At 43.1% G+C, this 27941-nt stretch overlaps 1 protein-coding gene across 1 annotated transcript in view; it reads left to right on the forward strand.

Annotated features, from left to right (window-relative positions):
- The first annotated feature begins 2396 nt into the window (after positions 1-2396).
- The window catches only part of RBM20 (RNA binding motif protein 20), a 216636-nt gene continuing 191091 nt past the window's right edge, over positions 2397-27941 (forward strand). Inside the window, exon 1 of the mRNA XM_082674111.1 lies at positions 2397-2563. Coding sequence (XP_082530237.1) covers positions 2406-2563 — 158 coding nt within the window. The 5' untranslated portion in view covers positions 2397-2405. The remainder of the gene's footprint in view (positions 2564-27941) is intronic.

Below are 27941 nucleotides of genomic sequence, written 5' to 3' on the forward strand. Positions count from 1 at the left end.
CAAAACTAATACATCATTTTTGAGATGTAGAGAGGTGCATTTGTATAATACGAATTTCCTTTCCTCTCTCCCTCCCTTCTTTATTTTCTCCCTCCCTCCCTTCTTTCCTTCCTTTCTTCCTTTGTTTTTTTGTGCCAGTAAAAATGTTATGAGAATGGATTAAGTTATATTAATATTGTGACTTCCAGGCATTCAGCTTCCTGGAGTTTGAGGTCTGTTGTTCTATTTGGCTACAAGTTTGGAATATAAGGAATCATGTTTGTGATACCTGCCAGACTGAATATCTCTTGCACCAAATGTGCAAGATACATTATCGCTAATCCTAACAGTGACTGTGCAAGTCCGGGTCTCATCCCTGCCAGTTTACATATTTGGTAACTGACACTCAGAGACTGAGTCACTCAACCTCTCTGGTAAAAACTGCTGATCTGTCTTTTTTTGACTACAAAGCTTTTTTCACAAAGGTTTTGGGGGATTCTCAGAGTGATATTTTAATGTAAGCATATGGAAAGTTTTAGTTTCTGGGACAGTTGCAATGTTAATTTCAGATAATTTCCCTCAACCAAGGAGGTAGGGGAGCAGTGGAAGGTGGAGTTTTATGGAAACCATAGTCAGGACTTCAGTGATAGAAACTAAAGATGATGAACTAACCACTCCCAGAGCCCGAGAAGACTCTTTGGGATGGCCTCTTACTAGCCATATATAGTTGGAAAAATTACCCTGACTTGCCTCATTTGTGAAATGAATAAACAATCAGTACCTCTTTACCTGGGTTTTCTGGTGAGATTCAATTTTGCGAATTGTGATTACTTTTATGAATACAAGGAACTGATGTACCATTTTATCTGTAGGTGAAGGAGGGAGAGAGAGAGACAGAAGAAAGGTGAGAGTGGACAGGGCATTTTATGTATAGGAGAGAGAGAGGGAGGGAGCGGGAAAGATATAAGTAGGATGACAGCAATCAAGGGAGGCTTACCTTCCTGAAACTGGCAGGGAAGTTGACAGAAACTCACAGTCTAGGGAGAGAAGAAAGCATCTTTCAGGGAATTCAATTAGTTGCCGGTCCCGGAGAACCCATCTCCAGAATTTTCCTTCACGTGGCTGCGGGAGGAGGATGGGTTGGCTTGAGACCTTCAGCAAACTTCTTTCCAGGCCGTGGGGCACCCTGACTGCGCGCTCTGGCTTCCAACGCACCCAAGGGACGCTTTTCGGTGCTGCCCCTGTCAGGATTTAAAAAGCCGTGTGCCCGACGGAGGGTAAGGATCTCCAGAGTAACCACTCTCCGAGGTCTTTGCCCAGCTTCTAGATGTTTCTGCGGCACCAGGTGACTCCCCAGACCTCTACCCGTGCTCCAGGACATCACATTGCACTTTGCGGGGTGACTCCTCCGCGCAGGATGCCTGTGTCCGCAACTGTGAACTGGTGTGTGCAGGTGAAGCGGCGCACACTGGCTCCCCAGCAACCAACAGAGCTTCAGAAGCGGTGAACTTGGGGGTGCGATGTCACCGAACTCCTTTTCATCCTTTATATTCCTACTGAGATCTGGGCAATAAATAACAAGAATAAAACATATACGTGGTTTTGTCTTTGCGCTCGCGGGATCGTGGCAGGTCCTTTAGAGAAGTGAGGAAATAAATGAAGAGAAATCACGGCGGCCTCGCCGGCTACTTCTGGGGACCCCTGAAATCAGCAGCTGGAATGGCCAGTTTGGAGAGCCCTCGGGTCCGGTCATCTAAGACCTGGGGTTACCAGTCCCACCGACCTGCGGGAATTCCGGGCTTTTCCCCCGCGGGGTCGGGCCCCTCAGCCACCAGTGGCGCTGGCCCGGCTCCAGTCGCGGGAAGGTGCCAAGCCCCGCGCACTTTGCGCTGGCGAAGAGCGCAGACGCCCGGGGCGCGCTCGGTCCGCCCCGCTTGGCAGGAGCGCGCGAAGCCGCGCGCGCGGTCCCGGGGGATAGCACGGAGGCCGCCCCGCTAGCGGGAGAGGCGAGAACTCGGCGTCCGGCGGCGGACTGGCGTGCGTCTCGCCGCCTCACGCGGTTGCACTGAGCTGCGGGGCGCCGGACCGGGGACCCAGAGGGCGCGCGGCGGCGGGCGGCGGGCAGAGCTCCCCCGACCACCCGGGCGCCCAGGGGCTCCTGCTGGCTGGGAGACGCCCCCTGGCCCCTACCTCTGTTTGGCCCGGCCGGGCGAGCGGGACCGGCGGGAGGAGGAGGAGGAGGTGGGGCCGCCGGGACTGCCTCCTCCCCGCCCCTCGCGTCTCCTCCCCGCGCCACCGGGAAGGACAAGGGGACTGGGCACGGGGACCCCGGCCAGTGAGCGCCCGCGCCCCGGGGTCGCCCCTCGCTCGCGCTCTCCCGCCGCGAGCCCGGGCCGGTCTTGTTTCGCAAGGTGCTGGCCGCAGCCATGAGCCAGGACGCCGAGCCCAGCGGCCCCGAGCAACCGGACAGAGATGCCCGCAGCGTGCCCGGTGCCCCGGCGCCCCCGGCGCCCCCAGGCCCGAGAGGGATGCAGCCGCCGCCACCGCCTCCGCCCCAAGCCGGCCTAACCCAGATCATCCAAAAGTAAGAGGAGGAAAGGGGGAGCGGGGCCCCGGGTGCGCTTGGGGGACAAGCCCCGGGCGCCCCCTTTTGTGGCTTCCTCTCTCCCGTTCCCGCTAAACTTCTCTCGGCCGCCTTGCGTTTGAAGTTTTCTTGCCCGCCCTCTCGGCAGAGTCGGTGTCATTCTGGCCTTTTGTGAGTTTGGGGAGAGGGAAGCCAAGCTATTTGGGGAAAATAATTTTGTTCTTCCTCATCCCCTGTCTCTTCTCTTCGGGGACGTTACCGGGTATTTTGAACTAAATTAACTCAAACTGGGGGGAAATGGCCCAGGGACTATATTTCATCTTTCTAGTCCCAAGAGGCCGCTGGAACGTATGGAGAGCCGTGCGTGTGTGCGCGCGCGTGCTGGAGGGCGTGTAAGTAAAACGCCGCGCCAAGAAACCACCCTTAATGGTGCCCATGAAGTCAAACAGTGATATTGGGTGAAAAGGGTGGTGAGGGTTTGTAGACAACGTATTTTTGCTTTGTCCTGCAAGAAGTGTTTACACTTTCCAAGAAGGCTCTTGCGAAGAGTTTCTAGCCGCGGAACCGTTTTCCATTAAGGTTACCATCTTGTGATTAGGGGGAAACTGTGCGACTTGGGTCGCGAGTTTTCCGGGCCGGCTGTCCCAATGCGTCGAGTAGATTGGGGGTGGGCAGTAGGCTCTGAGAAGCTCTTTCAGCCCATTTGGGAGACATAAAAGTAAAACGGTGAGGCTTCGTTCATTCTTTCGAAATTTTGTTTGACAGTTTAAGGCCTAGAATGTTGGTTTGTTTGAAGGATCTTTATTCTCCGAAAAGTTTCCCTCAGCTTGTAATGAAGTCCTCAAAACTAGTGTAGTTAGTGTTGGAAAGTCTGAATGATGAGCGGGCGAAACTGGAGAAAATTAAAGAAATACACACAAGCACAGCAAAATCAATCCTATGGAACCAAGCAGGAGTTTTTCGGCACTGCTTTGAGTTACATAAACTTATTAAAATGTAATAAGAGAAATAACCAGTGATGGAGCATAAATGGAAGTAAATATTGTTTTTAAGACTGACTTATGTAATAGAATAGTGAAAATTTAAGTTTGACATCAAAGAACGCTGGTATCGTATTTCAGAACAAAATGGTTCCCTTGTTTTTGACTGGTAGAATATTAAAAGCTCCATTTATGACAACTTTTTGCTTTAGTTTGATTTTATATAACTTTCAACTACTAACAAGTAGCTAACTATTTGAAACTGAAAATATTTTATATTGTTATTCTATTCCCTTTGTTTTGCAAATTTCAGCTAAGATTTACTAAATATGATGGACAGTTTAAGTACATCATTGCTTAAAATTTCTCTTTAGTCCTTAACATAAATATAAACTAACAGAGAAAAAAATGTTTAAAACCTGAGGTTTATTTAGTGAAAGAGAAAAAAAAAATCTAATTGACTGATTATTAACTGGGAAACATCTCATGTGCTTCTTACTGGCCAGTGTCTTGTGGCTTGAAGCTAGGGTGCACATTGAGTTTGCTTTGGTATTGTAGTCACCCTGCATTTTCCTATCATTTACTTTTAATTAGGAAAAAACTAAGAATTTTATGTTCATAGAAAAATCTTTGTAGAGCGGTGACTGATTTTGAAATGTTGCCAGGTTGAAAATAAAGGCCGTTTTTGTGGGAGATGGATCATTTCAAGTGTATTTCAGTTACCTCATGTAATAAGTAATTGACCCTGTAAATTCACCCCCATTTTGAAAATTCCACCCCTGGAATATTTTACTTTAGTTGATAAGCCTGAGCTCTTCAAAGATGGCCCCTTCGGCTAGCAGTCCAGGATAGAGAGACCTCAAAGAGGTGCCTGGCTTGTTTTGCATTGGTGACAGATCAGTGTTCAGGCACCAGGTCCAAGGCTGGTGAATGTGCTCATGGGATTTGATGTTTGTGCACTTATGTTTATTTCTTTTTTTTTATACATCTTTATTGCAGTATAATTGCTTTACATTGTTGTGTTAGTTTCTGCTGTATAACAAAGTGAATCAGCTATACATATACTTGTATCCCCATATCCCCCCCTCTTGTGTCTCCCTCCCACCCTCCCTATCCCACCCTTTTAGGTGGTCACAAAGCACTGTGCTGATCTCCCTGTGCTATGCGGCTGTTTCTTACTAGCTATCTATTTTACATTTGGTAGTGTATATATGTCAGTGCCACTCTCTCACTTTGTACCAGTTTACCCTTCCCCCTCCCCATGTCCTTGCGCTTATGTTTCAAAGTCTTTATTTATAAGGATGATTTGGGGTTTGCACTCCCCTCAGTATCCACTGAAATTCCATGGGAAGCAGACATAACATGGCAAACGCCTTGCAGGTCCATCTTTAATGGGCTGAAACTTGAGCAGGTTATTTTGAAACTGCATAATTTAGTCAGAGCAACCATTTTTATGTAGTTATGAGGTGCTGTTTGTATCAGCCATCTTTGAGAAAATGTAGCCGGGAGATTGCCCTCAGCTGCAAAATGAGGTGTCCTCCTCTTGATTTGAGAATTGTGTGAGCTAGAGCTTTGGGTGAAATTCTCCTCTAGTGGATGGCATGTTAAATACATTGTATTAGGGAACCTGCACTTTTTCTAGTTATTTGAGTAAGGTTATAATGTAATTCATAAGAGGAGAAGTTTTGTGTTTTTTAAATTAATTAATTTATTTATTATTTTTGACTGCATTGGGTCTTTGTTGCTGCGCATGGCTTTCTCTAGTTGTGGCGACTGGGGGCTACCCTTCGTTACTGGGGGCTTCTCTTGTTGTGGAGCACGGGCTCTAGGCCCACAGGCTTCAGTAGTTGTGGCTCATGGGCTCTAGAGAGCAGGCTCAGTAGTTGTGGTGCACAGACTTAGTTGCTCTGTGGCATGTGGGATCTTCCTGGACCAGTGCTCACACCTGTGTCCCCTGCATTGGCAGCCAATTCTTTTTTTTTTTTTAATTAATTAATTTATTTTTGGCTGCATTAGGTTTTCATTGCTGCAGGCGGGCTTTCTTTAGTTGCGTCAAGCAGGGGCTACTCTTCGTTGCACTGCATGGGCTTCTTATTGCAGTGGCTTCTCTTATTGAGGAGCAGGGCTCTAGGCACGTGGGCTCAGTAGTTGTGGCCTGCATGCTCTAGAGAACAGGCTCAGTAGTTGTGGCACACGGGCTTAGTTGCTCCATGGCATGTGGGATCTTCCCAGACCAAGGCTCGAGCCCGTGTCCCCTGCATTGGCAGGCGGATTCTTAAACCACTGCGCCACCAGGGAAGCCCTGGCAGGCAATTCTTAACCACTGTGCCACCAGGGAAGCCCAAGCGGAGAAGTTTTGATCGCTTTCAAAATGATGAAGATATCAATATTCTTCATGTTACATAGCATTTAAGGATTACAAGAATTTTTTCACTTTTTTAAAAAATAAATTTATTTATTTATTTATGGCTGCGTTGGGTCTTCATTGCTGCGCGTGGGCTTTCTCTAGTTGTGGCGAGCAGGGGCTACCCTTTCTTGTGGTGCGCAGGCTTCTTATTGCAGTGGCTTCTCCTGTTGCAGAGCACAGTCTCTAGGCGGGTGGGCTTCAGTAGTTGTGGCATGTGGGCTTCAGTAGTTGTGGCTTGCGGGCTCTAGAGCGCAGGCTCAATAGTTGTGGCTCATGGGCTCAGTTGCTCCGCGGCATGTGGGATCTTCCCAGACCAGGGCTCGAACCCGTGTCCCCTGCATCGGCAGGAGGATTCTTAACCACTGCGCCACCAGGGAAGTCCCTTTTTCACTTCTTAATGTCTCTATTTACTGATCTTCATTAATCACGGTTTTCATTTTGGGTAAAGTCATGATCATAATAGTCATGATCATAATAAAAACAGAATCCTATTCACCTATGTTATGTTTGGTCTTAAGAGAATGAGGTGTGACAGTGAATAATGTGACTGACTTTGGTGTTTGTCTTATGGAACCCAGTCTCAGTATTGACGAAGATCGTGCCAAAAGTTAACTACTGTGGAGTTCCTTTGGGCTGTTCAGGTATATTTAGTTTTCTCATTGTTGCATTTTTAGCTTCAGTCAAGCATGGTCCATGACCTCTCTGCTCTTGTTAACCTCTGAATCCGGGCCAATATTCGCATTACCTATGAAGATTATCAGCCATGTTAGACACATATAACTAATATCTTGTAAGATATTTGTTTTAAACGTGCATTCTCTAAGATGGCCAATGTGGAGACATTATTGGATAAAATGTGAAGCATTATGTAAGCCATTTGGGCAACAACTAATATAAATAACACCTTAAGAAGAGATTTGGGATGAGTTTAGGAAATCAGAATAACTTGAAAGCTTAAAAAAAATCTTCATATAAGCAGAAGTAAGACATTGCTGTTGTTGGTGAACATTTTACACGGATTTATCTCCTCAAATATTCACAATATTTTATTTTCAAAAGTATTTTATATTTTAATTTTAATCAAACCTAATTCTTGGTTTATAACAAGTTATTTATTAACTATGATGAACATTAGAAATTACAATTTTAGGTTGTAAGTTCTAAAACTCTCTTCAGAATGAAAACACAGCCATTAGTTCTGTGTGCTGTGTTGAATTCATTTGTCGGATGCAGTTAGAAAGTGTGGTACTAATCATGGTGAAAACCAAACAAGCACACACATCTATGAGGTGAGCACACAGGTGATTTTCCTAAATTATTTGATTTGCCGTGAAATACTCTTGGCTAATGCTTGATATCAGGTTGCATATTTAATTTGCATATAGATGACTTATTTTTTCCTTTACAGATTATTTTGGTATGAAATGAATAAAAATCAATTATGAAAATAGAAAAAGTTTTGGTTTAGCATTTGATAGTTAGCGTCACCTGCATGTGTTTGTGACTTATGAAGATATAAATCCAGCTTTGATTGCTGAAGTTTATAGTCTTCTGCATCGCGTTAGGACACTGGCCAACTGTGTTTTCAGAGCAAAGTGCTCCTTAATTCAGTCTCGAAAATGTTACAAGTAGTCACTCTGATCGCAGATAATTCTACAGACATTTTGCATTTGGAAGGATCTCCATGTAACTCTTAGAGAGTGATAACACAGGCAAGTTGTGTGTGATGTCCACCCACTGTGATGGGCATGCTGACAATTACATCCAGAATCGGAGAGGAAATAAGAATTTGCCAAAAAGGGACATTATCTCAACTCATAGTTGGTCCTTTTCTGGAAGAAGGATGGAATTTCTAACATCAGTGCCACTTTCTAACATTAGTTTGAGTCCGTTTTTAGGGGAAACAGGGATACATTTTAGAAGGAATTTTGAAAATTTTAAACACCATCTTAAACTGCACTAAGACAAGCATTCAGCAGGAGAAAACATCTGAGAAGATTAAGCGTTTACCCAAAACAGGGAAGGAGAGAGGGTGGGTTCTTTTCTTAGCATTCTGAAAAGTTTCTTTGCTTCATTAGAAAGCCTATTAAGGGTTTTTGTCTTTTTTTTTAAGAAATTTTGCTTGAGGGTTTGTTGTGATAAGTATTTTTAGATAGTAAGTGTAGCCATCCAGTTATGAGTTTTTCTCAAATTGCCAAAGAGATCAGTATTATGAAATGTAGTACATTATTCCCATTAGTCTCAGTAAATGACTATACCTGTGGTGTACGAAGAGCAGTTCTAATGCCATTGCTGCAGGAGAAAAAAAAGAAGTCAAATTTTGTTACCCATTTTATTCTTCTATCCACTTATTCTTTTGTTACCGGTTTAGCAGTTTATCAAATTAATAATTTAAAAAGCCCATATCTGTCCGTTGGAATGTGGACTCTGATCTGTTAAGATCTCTTTGCCTATGCATGTAAGTCACCAGGGGGGATAAATAACCCCACCAGGATTGACTCACAGTGAAATGATGCCCCATCATCCAGTTTCTCTCTCTCTCTCTCTCTGATTTATTTTTCTTGCGGCTGTAGGTTCTTTGTTTTTTTTTTTTTTTTTTTTTGGCTGCGTTGGGTCTTCGTTGCTGCACACAGGCTTTCTCTAGTTGTGGCGAGCGGGGGCTACCCTTCAATGCGTTGCGCCGGCTTCTCATTCTGTTGGCTTCTCTTTGTTGCAGAGCACGGGCTCTAGGCGCGCGGGCTTCAGTAGTTCTGGCATGCAGGCTCAGTAGTTGTAGCTCGCAGGCTCTAGAGCACAGGCTCAGTAGTTGTGGTGCACGAGCTTAGTTGCTCCGTGGCATGTGGGATCTTCCCGGACCAGGGCTTGAACCCGTGTCCCCTGCATTGGCATTGGCAGGCGGATTCTTTTTTTTTTTTTTTTTTAGAATTTAGAATTAAGAATTTTAAGATATGTGGATTTTTTAGGAGATGTTGGGGGTAGGAGTTTATTAATTAATTTATTTATTTTTGCTGTGTTGCATCTTCGTTTCTGTGCGAGGGCTTTCTCTAGTTGTGGCAAGCGGGGGCCACTCTTCATCGCGGTGCGCGGGCCTCTCACTATCGCGGCCTCTCTTGTTGCGGAGCACGGGCTCCAGACGCGCAGGCTCAGTAGTTGTGGCTCACGGGCCTAGTTGCTCTGCGGCATGTGGGATCCTCCCAGACCAGGGCTCGAACTCGTGTCCCCTGCATTAGCAGGCAGATTCTCAACCACTGCGCCACCAGGGAAGTCCCGGCTGTAGGTTCTTGACTCCAACTAAACTAATATTTCTTCCCTGCCCACAACAGCTAGTCCTCAAGTAAACAAACCAATATAGCTCAATTCAAGCCTTTGATAAACAAGAGTCTACAAAATGTTAGGAACTGAGATCTAACCAAGGGATAGAATCAAAACAGACTGAACTAAACTTGGAAAGCAAGAATGGAAGAAGCTTGAGATAGTGGAGTTAAAACCCCAAAGACAAATTCAGAGGTAGGGCTCCCCCTCCCTTCATCCTCCTTGGCCCCCCTGTTAGGCAAAAGCTTGAAGGGGTCTCCTGTGCCACAAAAATCCCACTTAATCTGATTTTTTATTTCCTGCCACAGTAATTATTTTGCTTGGGATGGTCTAGCTGATACAATTTCGTGTATTTTGACAGGAGAGGTTGCTGTAGCTCCACAGCTGCTGTGAGTGACATGGTAGCTGTGTTTAGAATAGCGCGTTGAAAAATTTTGCAGAAAGTAAAGTGGTCCTTATTCCAGAATCGGGGCAAAAGACGGTACTCAGTCGCTTGTAGAAAGGAGCACGTGGCAATTCCCTTTCTGGTTAATGAACCTGGCTGGGTCTTGGTGATGTGTGTGTTGTTATGGAAGCTCATATTTCTTGTTCCCACCAGTGAGAAGACTGGGAAATCCTGACTTTAATTGAGAAGGCACATTTTTCCATCAGGAATGTGAATTTGGTTTCCAGCCGCCACCAAGGGGATATTGGCGGTGGGCTGGTATTTTGCCTGGCTCAACCGTGGTCACTGTTTAAATTCCACCCAACTAAGGTTTCAGTCTTCGACATTTACAAGACAGCAAGTTTGGGGTATTTTGGATTTAATGCGTATGTCCATCTAATAGGATAAAGTCTTTACAGTGGCAGAAGTTACAGCCAAGTTAATTCATCCTCCCCTTTCCTATAATTCCTGCTGGATTTTATAAGATAAATAAGTCCCCTGATGGTTTACAAGGCAACTTTTCCAACTCGCTGACAGCAGCTCCGTCAGGGGGATGGTACATATTGATGTGAATGTACTTTATGAGCAAAAAGGGAGCTGTTAAGCAAGTTGTATGAGGATGTGGTAATAACTTGTAGCTCAGTTTGCCAAATAAATCTTCCCATGTGTTCAGAAACAAAAGGCGTGGGGTCGTGCCTGTGTTTGGGGGTGGTTTTCACCTCATGAAGATAGTTTTCACGCCACTTTTCCCTTCTTTTATGTGAGTATTTGCTTCAGGGATGCACCAGGGCCATTTGCTACTGCCCTTTCTTTGCACCTGCTTTCTCTCCATCACAGTAATGACCCACTAGTTCTCAGTTGCCGCTTCCACTCTGGTCCAAACCTAGAAACCTCCATTCACAGCTGTCTGAACATCTTAAATGCTTTTCAGTTGTGCCGCTTGTCTATAGACGGTCTTCCAGATATGTTTTTGGTTTTTATTGGACCCGCCCTTAAACCTGACCTCCAGTGTCATGATGCTGAAAGAGTAGACTAGGTAATATATATTTTAAAGATGTATTCGTTTCACGAAGTTACTTCTTTTGCTTTATTTTGAATTCATTATTGAATAGCATGGTAGGTAGGATCTTCCCAGTGTTGTCAAGTGTAAAATGAGCGTCTTTGTAAATTAATTATTGGGTTTCTGACAAAGAGGGTCAGAGAGGAAAAGGAAACCCTGGATTGGGAGTAGGTGATCTGGACAAGCCAATTAACCTTCCTAATCCTGCTTCTCCAGGGATTGGAAATGATCGGTGTCAGTTCCTTCCAAGAATAAAATTATGTGAATCCCCAGGAATATCGCTGAGTGATTATCACTGTAGAATGCCTCCCCTCGCCTCCTAGACATCTGATGGAGAATGAGTTATGTTTTAATCAAGGACATAGGTACATGTTTGTGAGACTGATCACTCACAGAAACAACAATAACCACAAAAAGAGAATTAAAAGCTTCCTCCAACACTTGAAAAGTATATTTGGATCAGTGACATAATTTTAAGACGGAAAAGTAGCCACTCATGTCAGTGAAAAGGAGGGCGTTTTATACTGTTTTCTAATTATTACAAACTTTAAAAAATAAAAACAATTATTTTGGAATGTTAATTATTCTGGAATCTTAAAGTGAATAGTTGAGTTTGCAAAAAGAGTACTGTTCTCAATTCGGAGACAGATCCAGTAATTTTCATGTGTCTAAATTTGATTGTATTAAACACAGGCAGGTGGGAGTCTGTTTGGTGATGTTATTATTTTTAGAGGCAGAAAACATAAGCATAGGCTGACAGATGTTTCTGAGAGGCTACCAGCTGCCCCAAGTAGGACTCGGTAAACGATGCTGTGTGTTCAGTTACCACAGCGTGGGCTGCACCCAGAGCTCACGGCCAAAAAACACTTTGCAAAGAGATCACGGTTATCCAAAAGCTGGGCCTCAGGTTTCCGTGTGGCCTCCTTGAATTGACGAGACCAAACATTGTTTCCAGAGCCTTCTAAAGACCGGGTCTCCTCGGGCCCCTACGTCCTCCCGGGCTGGCAGGGTTGCTGATAGGCTGGAGTTATGGAGAACCTTTATTTGATACTTGAAAAGAGATTTTTTTACTTTCTATATGAAAAGGGAGAGGGGTTGTGTGATTAAATCTTGATTTAGAGACTTTACATAATGAGGATGAACATAAGATATTTATTGCAGCATTGTCTAGAAGAGCAGAAAATTAGAAACCACCCAGATGTTTCTCACTGAGAAAATAAATCATGTGCATGTATAATATCGTGTACCATTCAGCCATTAGAATGGTGCCATTATTCTGTATTTATTAATATGGAATGTAAACCATATAATATTGTTAACTAAAAAAAATTACAAGCAGCATGTGTACAGGGATCTCATGTTCTTTAAAAAACGTGTATGAGCATGTGCCAGTGCCTGCAAGCCTGGAAAAGCATCTAAAGAATAAATATAAAGACAGTAACAGGGGTGCTAACTCTAGGTGGCGTAATTATAGTGGTTTGTCTTTTTTTTCCGTTTTTTTAAAAAAATTAATTAATTAACTTAATTTTTTGGCTGCATTGGGTCTTTGTTGCTGCACGTGGGCTATTTCTAGTTGGGGTGAGCGGTGGCTACTCTTCGTTGAGGTACGCAGGCTTCTCATTGTGGTAGCTTCTCTTGTTGCAGAGCACGGGCTCTAGGCACTCAGGCTTCAGTAGTTGTGGCTTGCGGGCTCAATAGTTGTGGCTCGTAGGCTCTAGAGCGCAGGCTTAGTAGTCGTGGCTCACAGGCCCAGTTGCTCTGCGGCATGTGGGATCTTCCCAGACCAGGGCTTGAACCTGTGTCCCCCTGCATTGGCAGGCAGATTCTTAACCACTGTGCCAGGGAATCCCTTCTTTTTGTACTTTTTTTTTTCGTGAGCATGTATTAATTTTCTAATCAGAGAAAAAAAACTACTTGCATTTTTATTTATTTAAAATTTTTTTAATGAACTCTCTATTCTTCTAAAACTGTTTCTTTTTTTATATAAATGTATTTATTTTATTTATTTATTTTTGGCTGCATTGGGTCTTCGTTGCTGCACGCGGGCTTTCTCTATAGTTGCGGTGAGTGGGGGCTACCCTTCGTTGTGGTGCGCGGGCTTCTCATTGCGGTGGCTTCTCTTGTTGCGGAGCACGGGCTTTAGGCACGCGGGCTTCAATAGTCGTGGCTCGTGGGCTCTAGAGCGCAGGCTCAGTAGTTGTGGCGCATGGGCTTAGTTGCTCCGTGGCATGTGGGATCTTCCCAGACCCGGGCTCGAACCCGTGTCCCGTGCATTGGCAGGCGGATTCTTAACCACTGCGCCAACAGGGAAGCCCACTACCTGCATTATTAAAAACAAAAATAGGAATAGACTTTTCACGTTGGCATTGCACATTGTCTTTAAGACTGAATGAGCCATTGGCATCTTAGATTTTAGACCTGGGAGGCATCTGAAAGCTGCTTTAGCCCAGCCCTCCTGTTTTTCTAGGTAAGGCAAGTGAGCATGGGAGAAGTCAAGAGAATTGTTTGAGGTCACACAGCAAGGTAATGGGCAGGCTGGGATAAGCATCCTCATATTTCCGTCTGTTGCGTTTTCTGCTGTTTGCCCTTTTTTCTGCCTGGAAATGGGAGAGAGAGAAATGGAGAACATTCATAAACTGACCTTTTATCTGCCGGCTCTAGTCTGCTCAGCCCCCAAAAGAGAATTTTGAAAAGCATCTTTGGGTATGTTATCTCCTCCCATATCTCCCCCCAAAGGTCTTTCTGCACGTGGGGGTAGACTGGGTCTCTCTGGGGCATCTCATGCTCTGTTCCATCCTTCCAAACAGAAGCAGAGCATCACATATTTTTCTCCTGAGCATTTGAAAGTAAATTGCATCACCATAATTCTGTTATCATATCTAAGAAAATTAGTCTTAGTTAAATGAGTTTTCTAATAAACACTTGATTTTTAACTTTTTCCAGTTGTCAGAAAAATGTCTCATATAACGATTTTTAAACCCCCCTGGTTCAAGTTCACAGGGCATTTGTTTGTTTATGATGTCTCTTTTTTTTTGTGGTACGCAGGCCTCTCACTGTTGTGGTCTCTCCCGTTGCGGAGCACAGGCTCCAGACACGAAAGCTCAGCGGCTCAGGGGCCCAGCCGCTCTGCGGCATGTGGGATCGTCCCGAACCGGGGCACGAACCCATGTCCCCTGCATCAGCAGGCGGACTCTCAACCACTGCACCACCAGGGAAGCCCTATGATGTCTCTTTTAATGTAGCAAGTGTACCTGCTCTTTTCTACTCTTCGTGACCAAAGATTCCCTACTAGTTGTCTTGTAGAATGAACCATGATCTGGATGTGTCTGTTGTTTCCTCATGACCAGATTCAGGTGAAGCACTTTGGCAAGGATCCACATACAACGGGTAATGTGTGTTCCGCTAAGTTTCATCCCTTGGTTAACACGGTCATTGCCAGATCTCTCTATCACTACGGGACATTTTTCTCTTTGTGATTAGTAAGTTGTCTTTGGGAGTGATACCGTGAGACCCTCTGAATATCCTGTTTCCCAACTAACTTTCAGCTAGTGGTGTTATCTTTTAATTTGACCATGTTTAAAAAAAAACTCCTCAATGAAATATGTGGAACTGGAGCAATAACTACATATCACTTTAGAATGGATTAGTTTGTATATGTAGGTTAAATCAGACAGCCTTGCAAATATGTTTGCCTTGTACCAGCCCGTAGATATGATTTGCATCCTCTGGTTTTTTCTCGTCTTGACTTGATAGGAACTTAATTGATGGGCCTGCCACTTTCCATTTAACCCCTCCAGCAGACATTCTATCCCGGGCTGCAGTACTTTTTAATGTCCATACAAAGTGAATATATAAATCTGTTTTAATGCTGAAGGCAGTGAATGGGCAGTATGTAATTTTTGCTAGCTTGCACAATTTGGGGGGCATCCTCAAAGCTCTGTTGACTCTTTGCAGAAACCTTTTATCCCCCTTTTCGAAATCACTATGTGAAGGCGATTTTAAAAATGACTGATGACTTGCCCTGGAACCTAAACTGGATGAGTCCTTGAGCTGCTCTGTGACTACCGGTTTATTCATGTTTTTCAGATTTAAATTACACAGCTATTTTTGCCTTTTCCAGATTGGTACTCTTATTTTCATGCACAAAATATGTATGGGTGGGGAAAGTGGTGTGGAGTAATGAAAAGAATCAGGAGCAGGCATGCTGTATGTTCTATGTTCAGCTTTGCCACCACTAACCCTGAGCCTCAGTGTTCTCATCTGGAAAAGGGAATAGTAATAATAACATGAATAACAACTAACATTCATTGAGTGATTCCTGTGTGTCAGCTACTAGTCTAAGCACTTTATATATGTATAATCCATTTAATCATTTAATCCAACAATAATCCTGTGAGGCTAGTTATTCTCCCCATTTTACAAATGAAGAAATCAAGTCACAAGCTTAAAAGGACTCAACAAAGCTAAGAAAAATAGTATTTATGAAAGAACTGGTGGAGTGGGGCTGGGATGGGAGGATGTTATATAATACAGGTGATCATGTCATCTCTATGTAAATATCTACATCCTCAAAATAATTTATAGAAAACCTATTATTTGCAAAGAAAATATTATGGAAAAAACTGCGGAAATAAATGTGAAACTAGGCCAAATTTAATTTGAGACAAACTAAGCAGTCCAATTAAAAAACGCCTTTTTCCGTTTTTTGTAGCTTTAAGTATTCCTTTTTGGTTTTGAAATCCACATCCCAACTTAAATTCCATGAGCAAATCTGACTCTGGCGTTTGATTCACTGTCTTATTCTGCTTGTTATACATGTCAGGCAAGATCTGAATTTGATGCTTACGGAGAGTATATAAACACTAATCACTCAGCGTGTGCTAAAATGATAACATATGATCGTTTGATTTGCAAAGTGAGCCTCTGCCAGACCATTTTTGAACCAGTTCAAAAAACCAGGATTCAGCAATGATTAAAGTGTCCTAGGCTCCTATTAATAGCAAAAAGAATTTCTGACTTGAAACATGGCCACATCAAGCTCGCTTAGTCTCCACCAGACATACTCTTGAATGGTTTTAGCAGACATTGTTACAGGTGTTCTTTTGCTTTAAGAAACTGTTGAATGTAAAAAGCAGACTTAATAGAATCGATAAATCAGGGCAAGACTGTTTGCTTTTGACCTTCAAAAGGGGTTATAGCAAAGATCCTTTAAACAGTGAGTTCCGCAGTATATTTAGAAATTTAATAAGTAAGAATTTAGACGTCCAGTGATAATTTTTAAAACATTTTTTGGTCTTTTTTTTTTCAATTTTACAGAGGTATAATGGAAGTAAACTAAGCTGTAAATGTTTAAAGCATCAATCAAACAATAGAGATAGTAAGAGTTTCTTCATACCTTTTATAATTTATCCTTCTCTCTTTCCCTTAAGCCCCTTCCTCTCAAGCTACTAGTGACCTGCATTTTCTAGAATTTCATACAAATGGAATCACAGTATGTACTCCTTTTGTTGCCTGGCTCTTTCACTCAGCATAATGATTGCTGGGGAAATAGTATTTTTAAAAACTGTGATAAAATACGTGTAACATTAACCATTTTAACTATTTTAAAGTGTAATTTAGTGGTTTTAAGTACATTCACAATGTTGTTTAACAGCTACTACTATTTAGTTCCAGAACATTTGCATCACCCCGAAGGGAAGCCCTGTCTCCATTAAGCAATTATTCCCCATTCCCTCCTCTCCTAGGCCTTTGGTAACCACTAGTCTGCTTTTTACTGTCTCTATGGACTTGCCTATTCTAGACAGTTCATATAAATGGAATCATACAATATGTGGCCTTTTGTATCAGGCTTTCTTTCACTTAGCATAATGTTTTCAAGGTTCATCCATGTTGTAACATGTATCAGTACTTCATTCCTTTTTGTTGCTGAGTAAAATTCCATTTTATGGATAGACAGTGTTTTGTTTTTCCATCCATCAGTTGATGGATTTCAGCTGTTTCCACCTTTTGACTATTGTGAGTAATGCTGCTATGAATTTTGTGTGCAAGTGTTTGCTTGAACATCTGTTTCCAATTCTTTTGGGTATGTATCTTGAAGTGGAGTTGCTGAGTCATATGGTAATTCTGTGTTTAATTTATTGAGGAACTTCCAAACTGTTTTCCAAGTGGCTGCACAATTTTACATTCCCACCAGCAGTGAATGAGGGTTCCAGTTTCTCCACAACCTTGCCAACACTTGTTATTTTCCGTTATTTTTTTTAAATCATGGCCATCCTAGTGGGTATGAAGTAGTATCTCATGGTGGTTTTGATTTGCATTTCCCTAATGACTAATGATGTTGAGCATCTTTTCATGTGCTTGTTGTATTTATATCTTCTTTAGAGAAATGTCGATTCAAGTCCTTTGTCTCTTTTTAAATTGAGATGTTTATCTTTTTGATGTGAAATTGTGTGTCCTTTATAAATTCTGGATACAAGACCCTTATCAGATAGATGATTTGCAAGTACTTTCTCCCATTCTGTGGGTTTTCTTTCTGCATACGATTTTAAGGTTCGTCTGTTCTTTTGCATATATCAAAAGTTTGGTCCTTTTTATTGCTGAGTGGTATTCTATTTTACGGATATGTCATAAATTATTTATCCACTCACCTGTTGATGGACATTTAGGATGTTTCTAATTTTTTGGCTATTACAAATAAAGCGATATGAATATTCCTTTGCAAGTTTTAAAGTGGACATGTCTTTTAGATTTCTTGGGTAAACATCTAGGCCAATGATAATTTAACCTTTTGGGAGCACAGATGTTATATATAAAAATCATTTTTTTTTTGGTTGAAAACACCTTTGAATTTTTATGACTGTGTCTTTGAATGGAACTTATTAATATGAGCCTTCAAGGCTTTTAAAGAACACACACTTTATCATCTAAGTTTTCAGTGTCAGTTACTCATTAGCTTATTTTCCTTCTATTGATGACTCTTCCTTCAATAATTTTTCATTTGACAAATAATTATTACCCTGGAAATTGGGATACAAGATGAATAAGAAAACAAAACTTCAGGCTGAAAGGCACCCTAGAGATCCTCTAATTCAGTGATCTTGTTTTGTAGAAAAGGAAGCCAGGTTCAGAAGGAAGACCAGATTTACCAAAGACCACTCAGCTGCCAGAGAAATTAAGTGAGCAGAGAAAACATACATGCCTGTGAGGGTAACTTTAAGTCTCTCCTAGCGACGAGGGGTCTACAGATGCAACAGTGCAGGGGGTGAGTGGACAGCTCTGCTTTCCTGCCATGCTGTACGGTTCACAAGGCACTGTTAATCCTCCAGCAACCCTGTGAAGTAGGTAGGGATTAAATAAATACTAGTAGCTCAGGGTCCTCAAGCCAGCGACTGGAGAGCCCAGGCTCAGAGCCAGGCCCTCTGACCCATTCCAACTTGCGCTGTCCCCTTCCTTCAGAACACCCTACCCACATTTCGTGCCCACTGCCGCTGCCTCAGGCCTCTCAGCTTCTCCCCTGCCTCCAAGGGAGCCTGTCCTCAGAATGTTCTTTTCTCCATACCAGCGCAGGCTTCGCCTTGTCATCTGCTACTTAAAGCCCTGCGGTGCCTTCTCATTGCCTGTAGCTCGAGATTCGGATGCTGAGAAGCCCCTTCTGGCCCTGCCCCCACTAGCTCTCCAGTCTGGACTTGCTGTTCTGTCTTGGCTGCCCTCCTGCTTCGTCCCTGTCCTCAACTGGAACATGCCTTTGTCTTCATGGATTCTGCTGACTCCCCTCTGCTAGGGAGATTTCCCTGGCCCCAGGCAGGAAGGGGGCGTTGGGTGCCTGTTTCCTATCATGCTCCATGGCCTCCCCGTGCTCACCTCTTGTGGATCTCCTCTAAAGGCCCTGCCACGTCCTTGCAGGCAGGGCCACTGTTGTTCATCTTGGTGTCCTCAGCATCTGGCAGGGTCCCTGACATATAGTTTGTTGAACACCTGAGAGAAGGAGCAAGTTACCTGCAACCTAACTTTTGATCTCACTGACTTTGTGATGAGAAAATCCTCACTCATCACAGGAGGGTCTCATGGCTGAGAATTGATGTGAGACCAAAGCTTGGTTTTCTCCAACTTACGCTTTCTTTGGGTTGCCAGTCTGAAAGGGCTAGAGAGACACAACTAGTCTGCCTTTGTGTTTGGAGAGGTGGGCTAAGTGGTGGTGGTGGTGTGTGTGTGAGCCACAAACTCAGGCAGCAAGAAGCCCAAGCTCTGGTCTGGGCTCCACCTTCAAGGCACACGTGAGCCGAGGTGCAGGGTTTCTGAGAGAGTGTGGGCTTCTTACAGGACGCGGGGTTGAGTGTAACAGTCAGCGACATGACACAGGGACAGGAATATAGGAAGGACACGCTGAATACATGTTTGTCATAGCGTAACCTGGCTTTCTGTCTCACTTGGCTATCTCCAGCCAGGGGCGTAATTGTGCCTTTAAAGGTACAGGCAGTTTCCAGGCTGAATTTCTTCTGTGAGATTCAGTTCAAATAGGGGAGATGGTGGACATGACCACCTGGAACACCCCTTAAGCCCCATGGCATCAAAGTTTTCAACAACAGAAATTCTTATGACAAAAAAGGTTTTTAAGCCCTAAGTGAACACTCTACTTATTTCAAGCAATTTCTAGAACAACACAACTCAAGACAACTGCAACATTCGGATACTTTATTATTACCTTGACATTGTGATAACAACTGTTTAGTTGTGGCAATGGTAATGACAGTTGACCTGTGGCAGCTGCAAAAAGGAGTTGCCCAGAAAATAAGTTATGTGCCACGATTTGCCACTGAGATCCACTCTGACCACCCTATTTAAATTGCATCCTGCATCTTCCAGTCCAAACTCCCTTACTTTGTTCTGTTTTTTCCATAGCACTTGTTATCTTCAAACAAACTATCATTTACTTATTTTACTTATTTATTATGTTTTTATTGTCTATTACATTTCCTCCCATCCTGCCTATGCTGGGGAGTTTTATCCAGTGATTTACACCCCCAGCCCCCAAGAGCAATACCTGGTTGCTAGAAGCAGTTCACCAAATATTTGTTGAATGACTAGATGAAATGCCAAGCTTAGTCATTGACACATGGTGGCATCTGTTTCCTGTCTGAGCCCACCTAAGATGTGAACTCTGTGGGCTGCAGGATCTGAGTTCTGTGATTCAGGAAACTGAAATGAAGGTGCAAGAAGTTAGAGGATCCTAACCTCCACTCCTGTGTGGTTCTTGGAAGTAAAAGAAGGTGCAGAACGTGGGCTGCTCCCCCTGGACCTGCATCATGACTTGGTGCTCTTATCATGGCTTGGCTCCAGCAGTGGCCAGTCCCATTGGACTCTCTTTGGCAGAGATCAGAGCTGTGCGCTTGGTGGAATCTTGATGTTGGACGAAAAGCAGCAGGACTGGGTCTCACTCAGTCCCTTGAAACAGGGGATGTACTCTATTCCATGTCCAGCAACAGGGGATTAATAAACAAATATGGCTGTATCTTCCCATACTGGGAGGATCATCTCTGTGTGCTGTAACAGAGAAATCCCGAAGATATATCAAGAGAAAAAAGCAGGGTGCAGGAAGTGTGCATAGTTGGCTAGCTTTTGTGTAAGAAAAGGGGAGAATAGGAACATATATAATATTATTACGTAAAATATATGTATATATTATGTATAACATTTATATATTCTTAAATATATAAATATATATTCACATCTTCCTTTGTTGCATAAAAATTACTGGAAGAATAAACAAAAAGAAGACCTGATAAAATGATTACCTCTGAGTGCAGGTGGAGAAGAGGGTTGAGTGGGTAGAGGATGTGAGAGTGAGACTCTGTCTAGCGGGTGCTGTAGGGGGGGATGGAGGGTGGAGGAGAAGGGTCCAGGAAGGACCAGCCCAGATGTCTGAGGAGGTCATCCTGAGCTGATTCTGAGTCTGTGCCTAAGGGCTTGTCAAGTGGATGGGGGAGGGTGGGGTCTAGATGGAGGTGGGAGAAGAGATGCATTTTCAGAGATAAGAAAAAACTTGGTGAACTGGGAGCCTCAGAGTAATTCCACTTGACTGGAGGTCAGAGTGTGTTTTTAACTAATGGGCACGGATATGGGATGGAGTGGCTGGGAATGGCGAGAGCTGAGGATGTAAAAAAACGGCAGGATGCTGGTGATACAGAACTGTGTTTCTCAAGGTAAGGAGTTTGGATGTTATCTTTTGAGTAGTCATTTGTAAGCAGGGGTCTGATGTAATGCGATTGATGTTCTGGAAAGATTACATGGGTATTGGAGAAGGGAGGATAATTGGCAGAGTTGTGTGCATGTGTGCACGTGTGTGTGTGTGTGTGTGTGTGTGTAGGCGTGCCCCTAGAGATGGGGAATGTCAGTTGGGAGGCCCCTGCACTAGTTGGGCGACAGGTGATGAGGGTCTGAAACATAGAAGCACCGCAGCACAGCCGTTAAAGGTAGGTATTGGAGTTGGAATGCCTGGTGTGCATCCTGGCTCCCTACTTGCTTGCTAGCTGTGTGACCTTGAACAAATTACTTAACCTCTCTGCTCTTTCATTTCTTCAGGTGTGAAATGAGGCTGTTAGGGCATCCACCTCATAGTGTTATTGTGAGGAGTGAATGAGATAAGTGCCTAATCTCAGGTGCTGGGAGGGTACTGTAGGGAAAGGGACGCTCAGGGGAGATGCTCTTCAGCGGTGCGGGTGCGGATAGGAGCCAGCACCTGCCTGTGGTACCGTCGCAATCCTCATCAAATCTGTGATTTGTTAAAAGGAGGAAAGGGGACCAGGAAAGGAGAGAGCACTGAGAAGCCCCCTGCTCGCCACCCCCGAACTTCGAGTTTTCATTTCAGGGAACTACTTGTAGTTCACAAAGACCTAAACTAACCTATGATATTTTCAATCCGAATATTTAATACTGTGCCTAACTTCTCTGACATAGAAAGAATTATGTGTAAACTGCGTATTTAGGTCAGAAAGGCAAGGGGTGAAGGCAGTTCCTTGAGCATGTCATTGCCTTTTCTCAAAAGAAATTTCCTTTGTCCAGAACATGGAGAATTGAATTAGATGGGCTTCATGAAAACCCCTTTCAGGGATTTTTAATCAAGGCCCCTGAGATTTCAGATTTTTTAATATTAAAGTCAGCATGTAAAAATTATCAGCTCATGGTGGGTATATAAAAATGGTACCACTTCTAAGGAGGGGAATTTGGCAATATTTAGCAAAATTACATGTGCATTTTCTTTTGACCACACAATCCTGTTTATAAGATCTATCCCCAAAATACACAGGCAAAAATAGGAAAAGACATATGCAGAAGCCTTTCTGTGGTGGCATTATTTGTAATAGCAGAAGACTATCCAAATATCCATCAATAGGGAATGGGTTAAGTCAGCTATGGGACATCCATACAGTGGGTTTCTGTAGAGCTATAGAAAGGAAGGAGAATGATCTCTGTATCCAGCTACAGCTGTGGGATGATCTCCTGGGTATATTGTTAAGTGTAAAAAAGCAGGATGCAGAAATAATAGATAGCCTGTTACCTTTTATCTGAGAAATACATATATATTTGCTTGTAATTAAAAGAAATGAAAGAGTAAACCAATAAAATAGAGGGAGGGAGGAAATGGATGGATGGGTCAGGGATAGAATCTAGACTTTTTAAAATGTATTTTGTTTTATAGATTTGACTTTGGAACCCTATAGATGTTTTCCTTAACTACAAACAAACTTTAATTAAAATAGAAAAAATAACTCCCCCAAATCAAGATTAAAATGAAATAAATTTATGTGTCAAGTTGGTAGCTTAATCACACAAAGAATTATTCCACACAACTTTAAAACGCAGTAATTTGATTATACATCTGGAGTGGAATATATCTTAAGGGCAAAAGAAATTCAAAAGAATCTTAAGCTGTTGTCAGTAGTACTGTTAGTAATAATATTGGTATTACTATTTGGAACCGATCACTTATATGTGTGTGTGTGTGTATGTATATATATATATATATATAGTAATTATGTTAAAATCATCAGAAAGCAATATTTTTATCATAATAGAAAAGAGATAGCAATTTTATAATCAAAGATGTTGGGCTCCCCTGGTGGCTCAGTGGTTGAGAGTCTGCCTGCCGATACAGGGGACACGGGTTCGTGCCCCGGTCTGGGAAGATCCCACATACCACGGAGCGGCTGGGCCCGTGAGCCATGGCCGCTGATCCTGCGAGTCCGGAGCCTGTGCTCCGCAACGGGAGAGGCCACAACAGTGAGAGGCCCACGTACTGAAAAAAAAAAAAAAAAAAAAAAGATGTTAAGTAAAAACCCTGTAATCTTAAATTTGAATTGAAAATTTTGGTATGAACTCCTGATGTATTTTTCTCTTTAACAAGTGAAAAAGTATTTCCTAACTTTGTCCAATGAGAAGCCTAGAAATAAGGACCAATTCAGTAACAATGAGCACTTGTGACATCTGGATTGCGGCCTCTAAATACAATTCCCCACTAAAAGGGACTAAGAATCCTGAGAAAAATGGCTGATTCCAGGTCTGGAACAGGAAATGTACAAAATGAGTGGGCATATCTCGCATCAGAAAGCAAAGAAGCAGTCAGAGACCACTTGTGTCATGTCAGAAGGACTTTGGAGATGAGTTGAAGGGCCTCCTGGTGCCCAAATATGGAATAATTTGAGCATTAAAAAGAATAACTATAGTGGATTCACATATATCAAACATGTTCCAAAGTGTAAAATTCATGAGTTAAAAATTCAATGACTTTTCACTGGAGAAGGTTGGGAAACCAACTCATTCTGAACACTGGCCAAGAAAGGGAAAGAATCAGACATTCATTCTGTCCTTTCTTATTGGTTACCTTAGGGTATCCAAACTGTAAATGAGGAAAAGTTTTTTTTGTAAAAGAATTCTATCTAATAAATGCAGAAGGAATTATAGAATTGGAACATCACTATTTTGTAACCCCTAGTGAAATAATGAATTTAGAGAACATGGTTATTAAATGGCTGCTAAAACATTAGGTGAAGCTGATGGAAAACTTCGTAATGGATGGATCAGGCTGATGACATTTAAACCTACTGATCAATCTTAATGTCACAAAAAAGAAAGACTTCCAGGCATCATGTGCCTACTGATGCAGCAGGAAGTACACAGCACCATCAAAAATAGAACCTGAATCTACGCCAGGCTTGAGATCTAACTATCTGTTTATAGGAAATACGGAGGACAGAGGAACATGTTAAAACAACACCATGGGGCTTCCCTGGTGGCGCGGTGGTTGGGAGTCCGCCTGCCGATGCAGGGGACACGGGTTCGTGCCCCGGTCTGGGAAGATTCCCACATGCCATGGAGCGGCTGGGCCCGTGAGCCATGGCCGCTGAGCCTGCGCGTCCGGAGCCTGTGCTCCGCAACGGGAGAGGCCACAACAGTGAGAGGCCCGTGTACAGCAAGGAAAAAAAAAAAACAAAAAACACCATGGAGGTAAAAATCCACCAATTGGAATGTGGACATTCTTTAGGCCAGGAGACCCGTTTTCTTCAACAAATAAATTACAAGAGTAAGAACTGCAGGTGGTTTTATCTATGGGGCCTATAATCTTTGGGTCTTAGCTGTAACAAACCAACTATTAAAAAACAAACTATGCCGCAGGTCTAGAATACCTAACACATAGTAGGTGTTAAATAAATATTTTAAAAATTGCTCTACCAGAGAAACACAAGATCTAAAGGTAAAAATTTTAAAATATCAAAAGCTCCCATGAAAGCTACTGGTTAGGTTTGATTAAATAAAAGCCTTTATTTTTACAGGTTATAGAATTGACTTTGATTTCTACAGTTTTTCATTCTGGCTGGTGCTTGCTGTGGGGTGGAAATTAAGTGTAGTATGCACATATGAATAAAGTAGTATCCAAAGCAGAAATCACTTAGGACGTTTGAACAGACTGGATATTGATGCTAAAGAATTATTGATTTATTTATAGTGGTGATAAATATACTGAAATTATGTTAGAATTGAAATGATATTATATTTTAGAGCTAGATACCAATTTATAGATGAAATGATGTATCTGGAATTGGCTTCAAAATAATAGTGTGGAGGGTGGGAATGGGTAGGGGTACAGAGTAATAAACAAGGCGGACCTAAAGTTAGTAATTGTTGAAGCTGGGTGATGGGTACGTGGGACTTCATTATACTGTTTTCTCTACCTTTGTATAGTTAGAAAATTTCCATAATAAAAGTTAAAAAAAAAAAAAAAAAGCTACCAGCTCAGTCGTTTGGCCAGTTCTGATTTCAGCTGCTCCTGAATTTAATTTGGGGCTGTGGAGTATATACCCTTGTTGAAGTCACTTGCCTAGCAAGGAGAAGGGCTGGGATGCAAACTCACATCTGTCTGGCCACAAAGCCCAAATCAAGGTCTCTCCATTTTTCCCTGTATGTTATGACTTTCTATGGCTCAGGCTATCGTGGCATTGTTTAGATTGAGGGTTTATAGGATTTTACAAGTGGGCAAAATATAAACGTGGAAAACTGAGGGCGAAAGAAAAATAAGAACAAAAATCAGAACCAAAACATTAGAGCTGTCTTCCTTTGAGGGAGGGAAATTTACCCAAGTGAAAGGCAAGAAGTTGGAAAAAGACGGCATACCTTCCACCTTGACTTTGTTGGGCCTTTCCTGTTGCACTCCCCTGGGTTTTGGATTGAGAGAGACCTGGTTAAAGCATGGCCCATCCCTTACTAACTGTGTGACCTTACTGTTCTGTGCCTCGGTTTCTTCAGCCAATCTCATCTGGTTGTTGGGAGGATTATGTGAGTTTATGAGCCCTCAAATGTTTACTCAGACAAGAAAGCAGAAGAGCAATTCACTGAGGTCCTAGGAATCCCTAAGCTGGGCTGGGGATTGTGTGTTTGGAAGTGCCTTGTGACCTGGACGCACACGCACACCCTAGCCCTAGCACTGTCTCCAGGACCTGGGGCAGCCTTGCCCAAGTTTGGAATTACCAGTTAGCCTGGGTGAGGAGGCTCAGTGCTCTAGGGGTGGTAATTTCCCCACCTGGCCACATTTTATTTTGTCGCGTGGCTTGATAGCCAATGCAGCTGGAGAGGATCCTTCTTCCGTGGGTCCATGGAAAGGTCCAGCTGGATAGCCAGAGGCCAGTTTTAACTTCGCCATCTTTGAGATTGGAAGGAAAAGGTGAAATTGCTTGTCCTTTCTGAAGGAAGCCTCACATTTTCTCTGCCTTCTACCCTGTGCACCTCCTACAATCACAACTTGTCCCCCTTGCCTCACTAAATCTCATAACACACCGGACTCCATCCTGGCAATGAGGATCTTTGCAGGAGCCCTTTAAAAGAGTCCCTGGCGAATGCTCTTGGTTGAGGCGCTTGGTCCCCTGTGAAGTGTCCAGGAACCATACCTTGTGGTCTTTGATAGAGTGTGGCCTCTGATCCCTGGGTGTTGGGCTCACTTTCCCCCGCTGCATGTGACCGGCCCCCTTGCTGGGGGCTTGGGTGTGAGGGAGCTGCTGGCCTGGGGAAGCTCAGCCAGAGGGAGCCCTGATTTACGGACTGTCCAGATTTAACTGAGGCTACAGCACTTTTATTAATAGAACATGCTGCATTTCCTTTTTATAAAAACATGAAGATCGCTGCCCTCAGGAAAATGCCTGGTGACTTTCTGTCTTTAGGGCATGTTCATCACCAGGCTAAAATTAAAAGTGAAGTCAGGTCCTCCTTGAGCCTATTTTTAACCAAGTTTAGCATATGAATGTGAACGTGAAGTCTTTCTTTAGATCTCCCTTAACTCAATTACTTACTTATGCCAAGCATCCCGCCTGGAATTTCTGAGCTGTGGCTGGGTCTACCTACAGGGGGAGGCCCAAAGGGAAATTAGGGGCACCTTGCTGATCCCCAGCTATCTGAGTTTGCCTGTCTTTGCCCATCCCAACTCCACAGAAAGTTATTAGGGAAGGTCAAGGTGGAGCTAGTCATTATACTGAAAAAAATAAAACAAAGGGAAAACCCCACCAGCCAACCTATGGTTATTCTGTGATGCTTAGCTATCACGTAGCCCCTAATTGGTACATATTTTTCTATGGGCCCCAATTTAGAAGCAGCCACTTGGGTGGAAGGGGAGACATGGGATTTCAGGGGAGACTTTGTCATTCAAGCAGAAAGTGTGATGGGCCCCAGCATACCAACAGAGACTTGGGACGACAGGTGGAGGGAGGGAGAGGGAAAAAAACTTAACAAGTGTCATTCCTGTCCAGAGAATTCATGATGAGTGATGAGAGTGCTAGGGCAAACTTTCAGAAACCCTCTTAAATTCTCTCTTTGAAATCTTTTTAATGTCTGCTCTTTGAGGACTGTGAAGGGAGGGGAGGGCAGAGGGCAGAGTTGATCCTAACTCTTTTCTTTGGCCTAAAGTTTCACTGGAAGGCAGGGACTGACAAAGGCTCTTTTTTGAACTTCCTGCTAGGGCAGTTCTCTGTGGACATTTTTTGGAAGAGAAGCCTGTTTATCATGATAAATTCTAGACCTTGTTTGGTTTTTTTTTTTTGAAAAGTGATTTTGTTTTCTCTTTTTTGGCCGTGCCGCGAGGTTTGCGGGATCTTAGATCTGGACCAGGGATTGAACCCGTGCCCTCGACAGTGAAAGCGCAGAGTCCTAACCACTGGACCGCCAGGGAATTCACAAAAAGCGATTTTTTAAATGGTGATTTTATGTGAAAAAACATTGACAGTTTGTACAGGTTGTGTCATTTCTCTTTGCACTTTTACACGAATTCAGCTCCTGTTGTCCTGAACCCCTTTTAAGGTGTTGTCATTTTTAAGCAGAAGGAAAACTTTCTTCTATTTTTTTGGTATGGCAGCAAAGCCATCGTTGAGGATAAGCAGAAGATTAATTTAAAATACCAGTTACTTTTGCTAATCCGATGATGGTGAGGTTGTTTATGGCTAGAGAACTTTGAAAATGTTTCCAGGTGGAGTCTGAGAGGGGAGCATGGGGAAGAGGTGTGTGGGGTGTGTGTGTGTGTGTGTGTGTGTGGTCATTTTACTTTGGGGAATAGGAAAGATATTTGACCAATGAGCTCCTTCCGTATATTATTTGCATTTTCTGTTAAAAGCAATCAAAATGAAGTATGATGTGTTTATAGACCACTACCATCTGTCAGAAAA

Source organism: Grampus griseus (genome assembly GCF_964374135.1).
Source record: "Grampus griseus genome assembly, chromosome: 16".
Taxonomy (NCBI): Eukaryota; Metazoa; Chordata; class Mammalia; order Artiodactyla; family Delphinidae; genus Grampus; species Grampus griseus.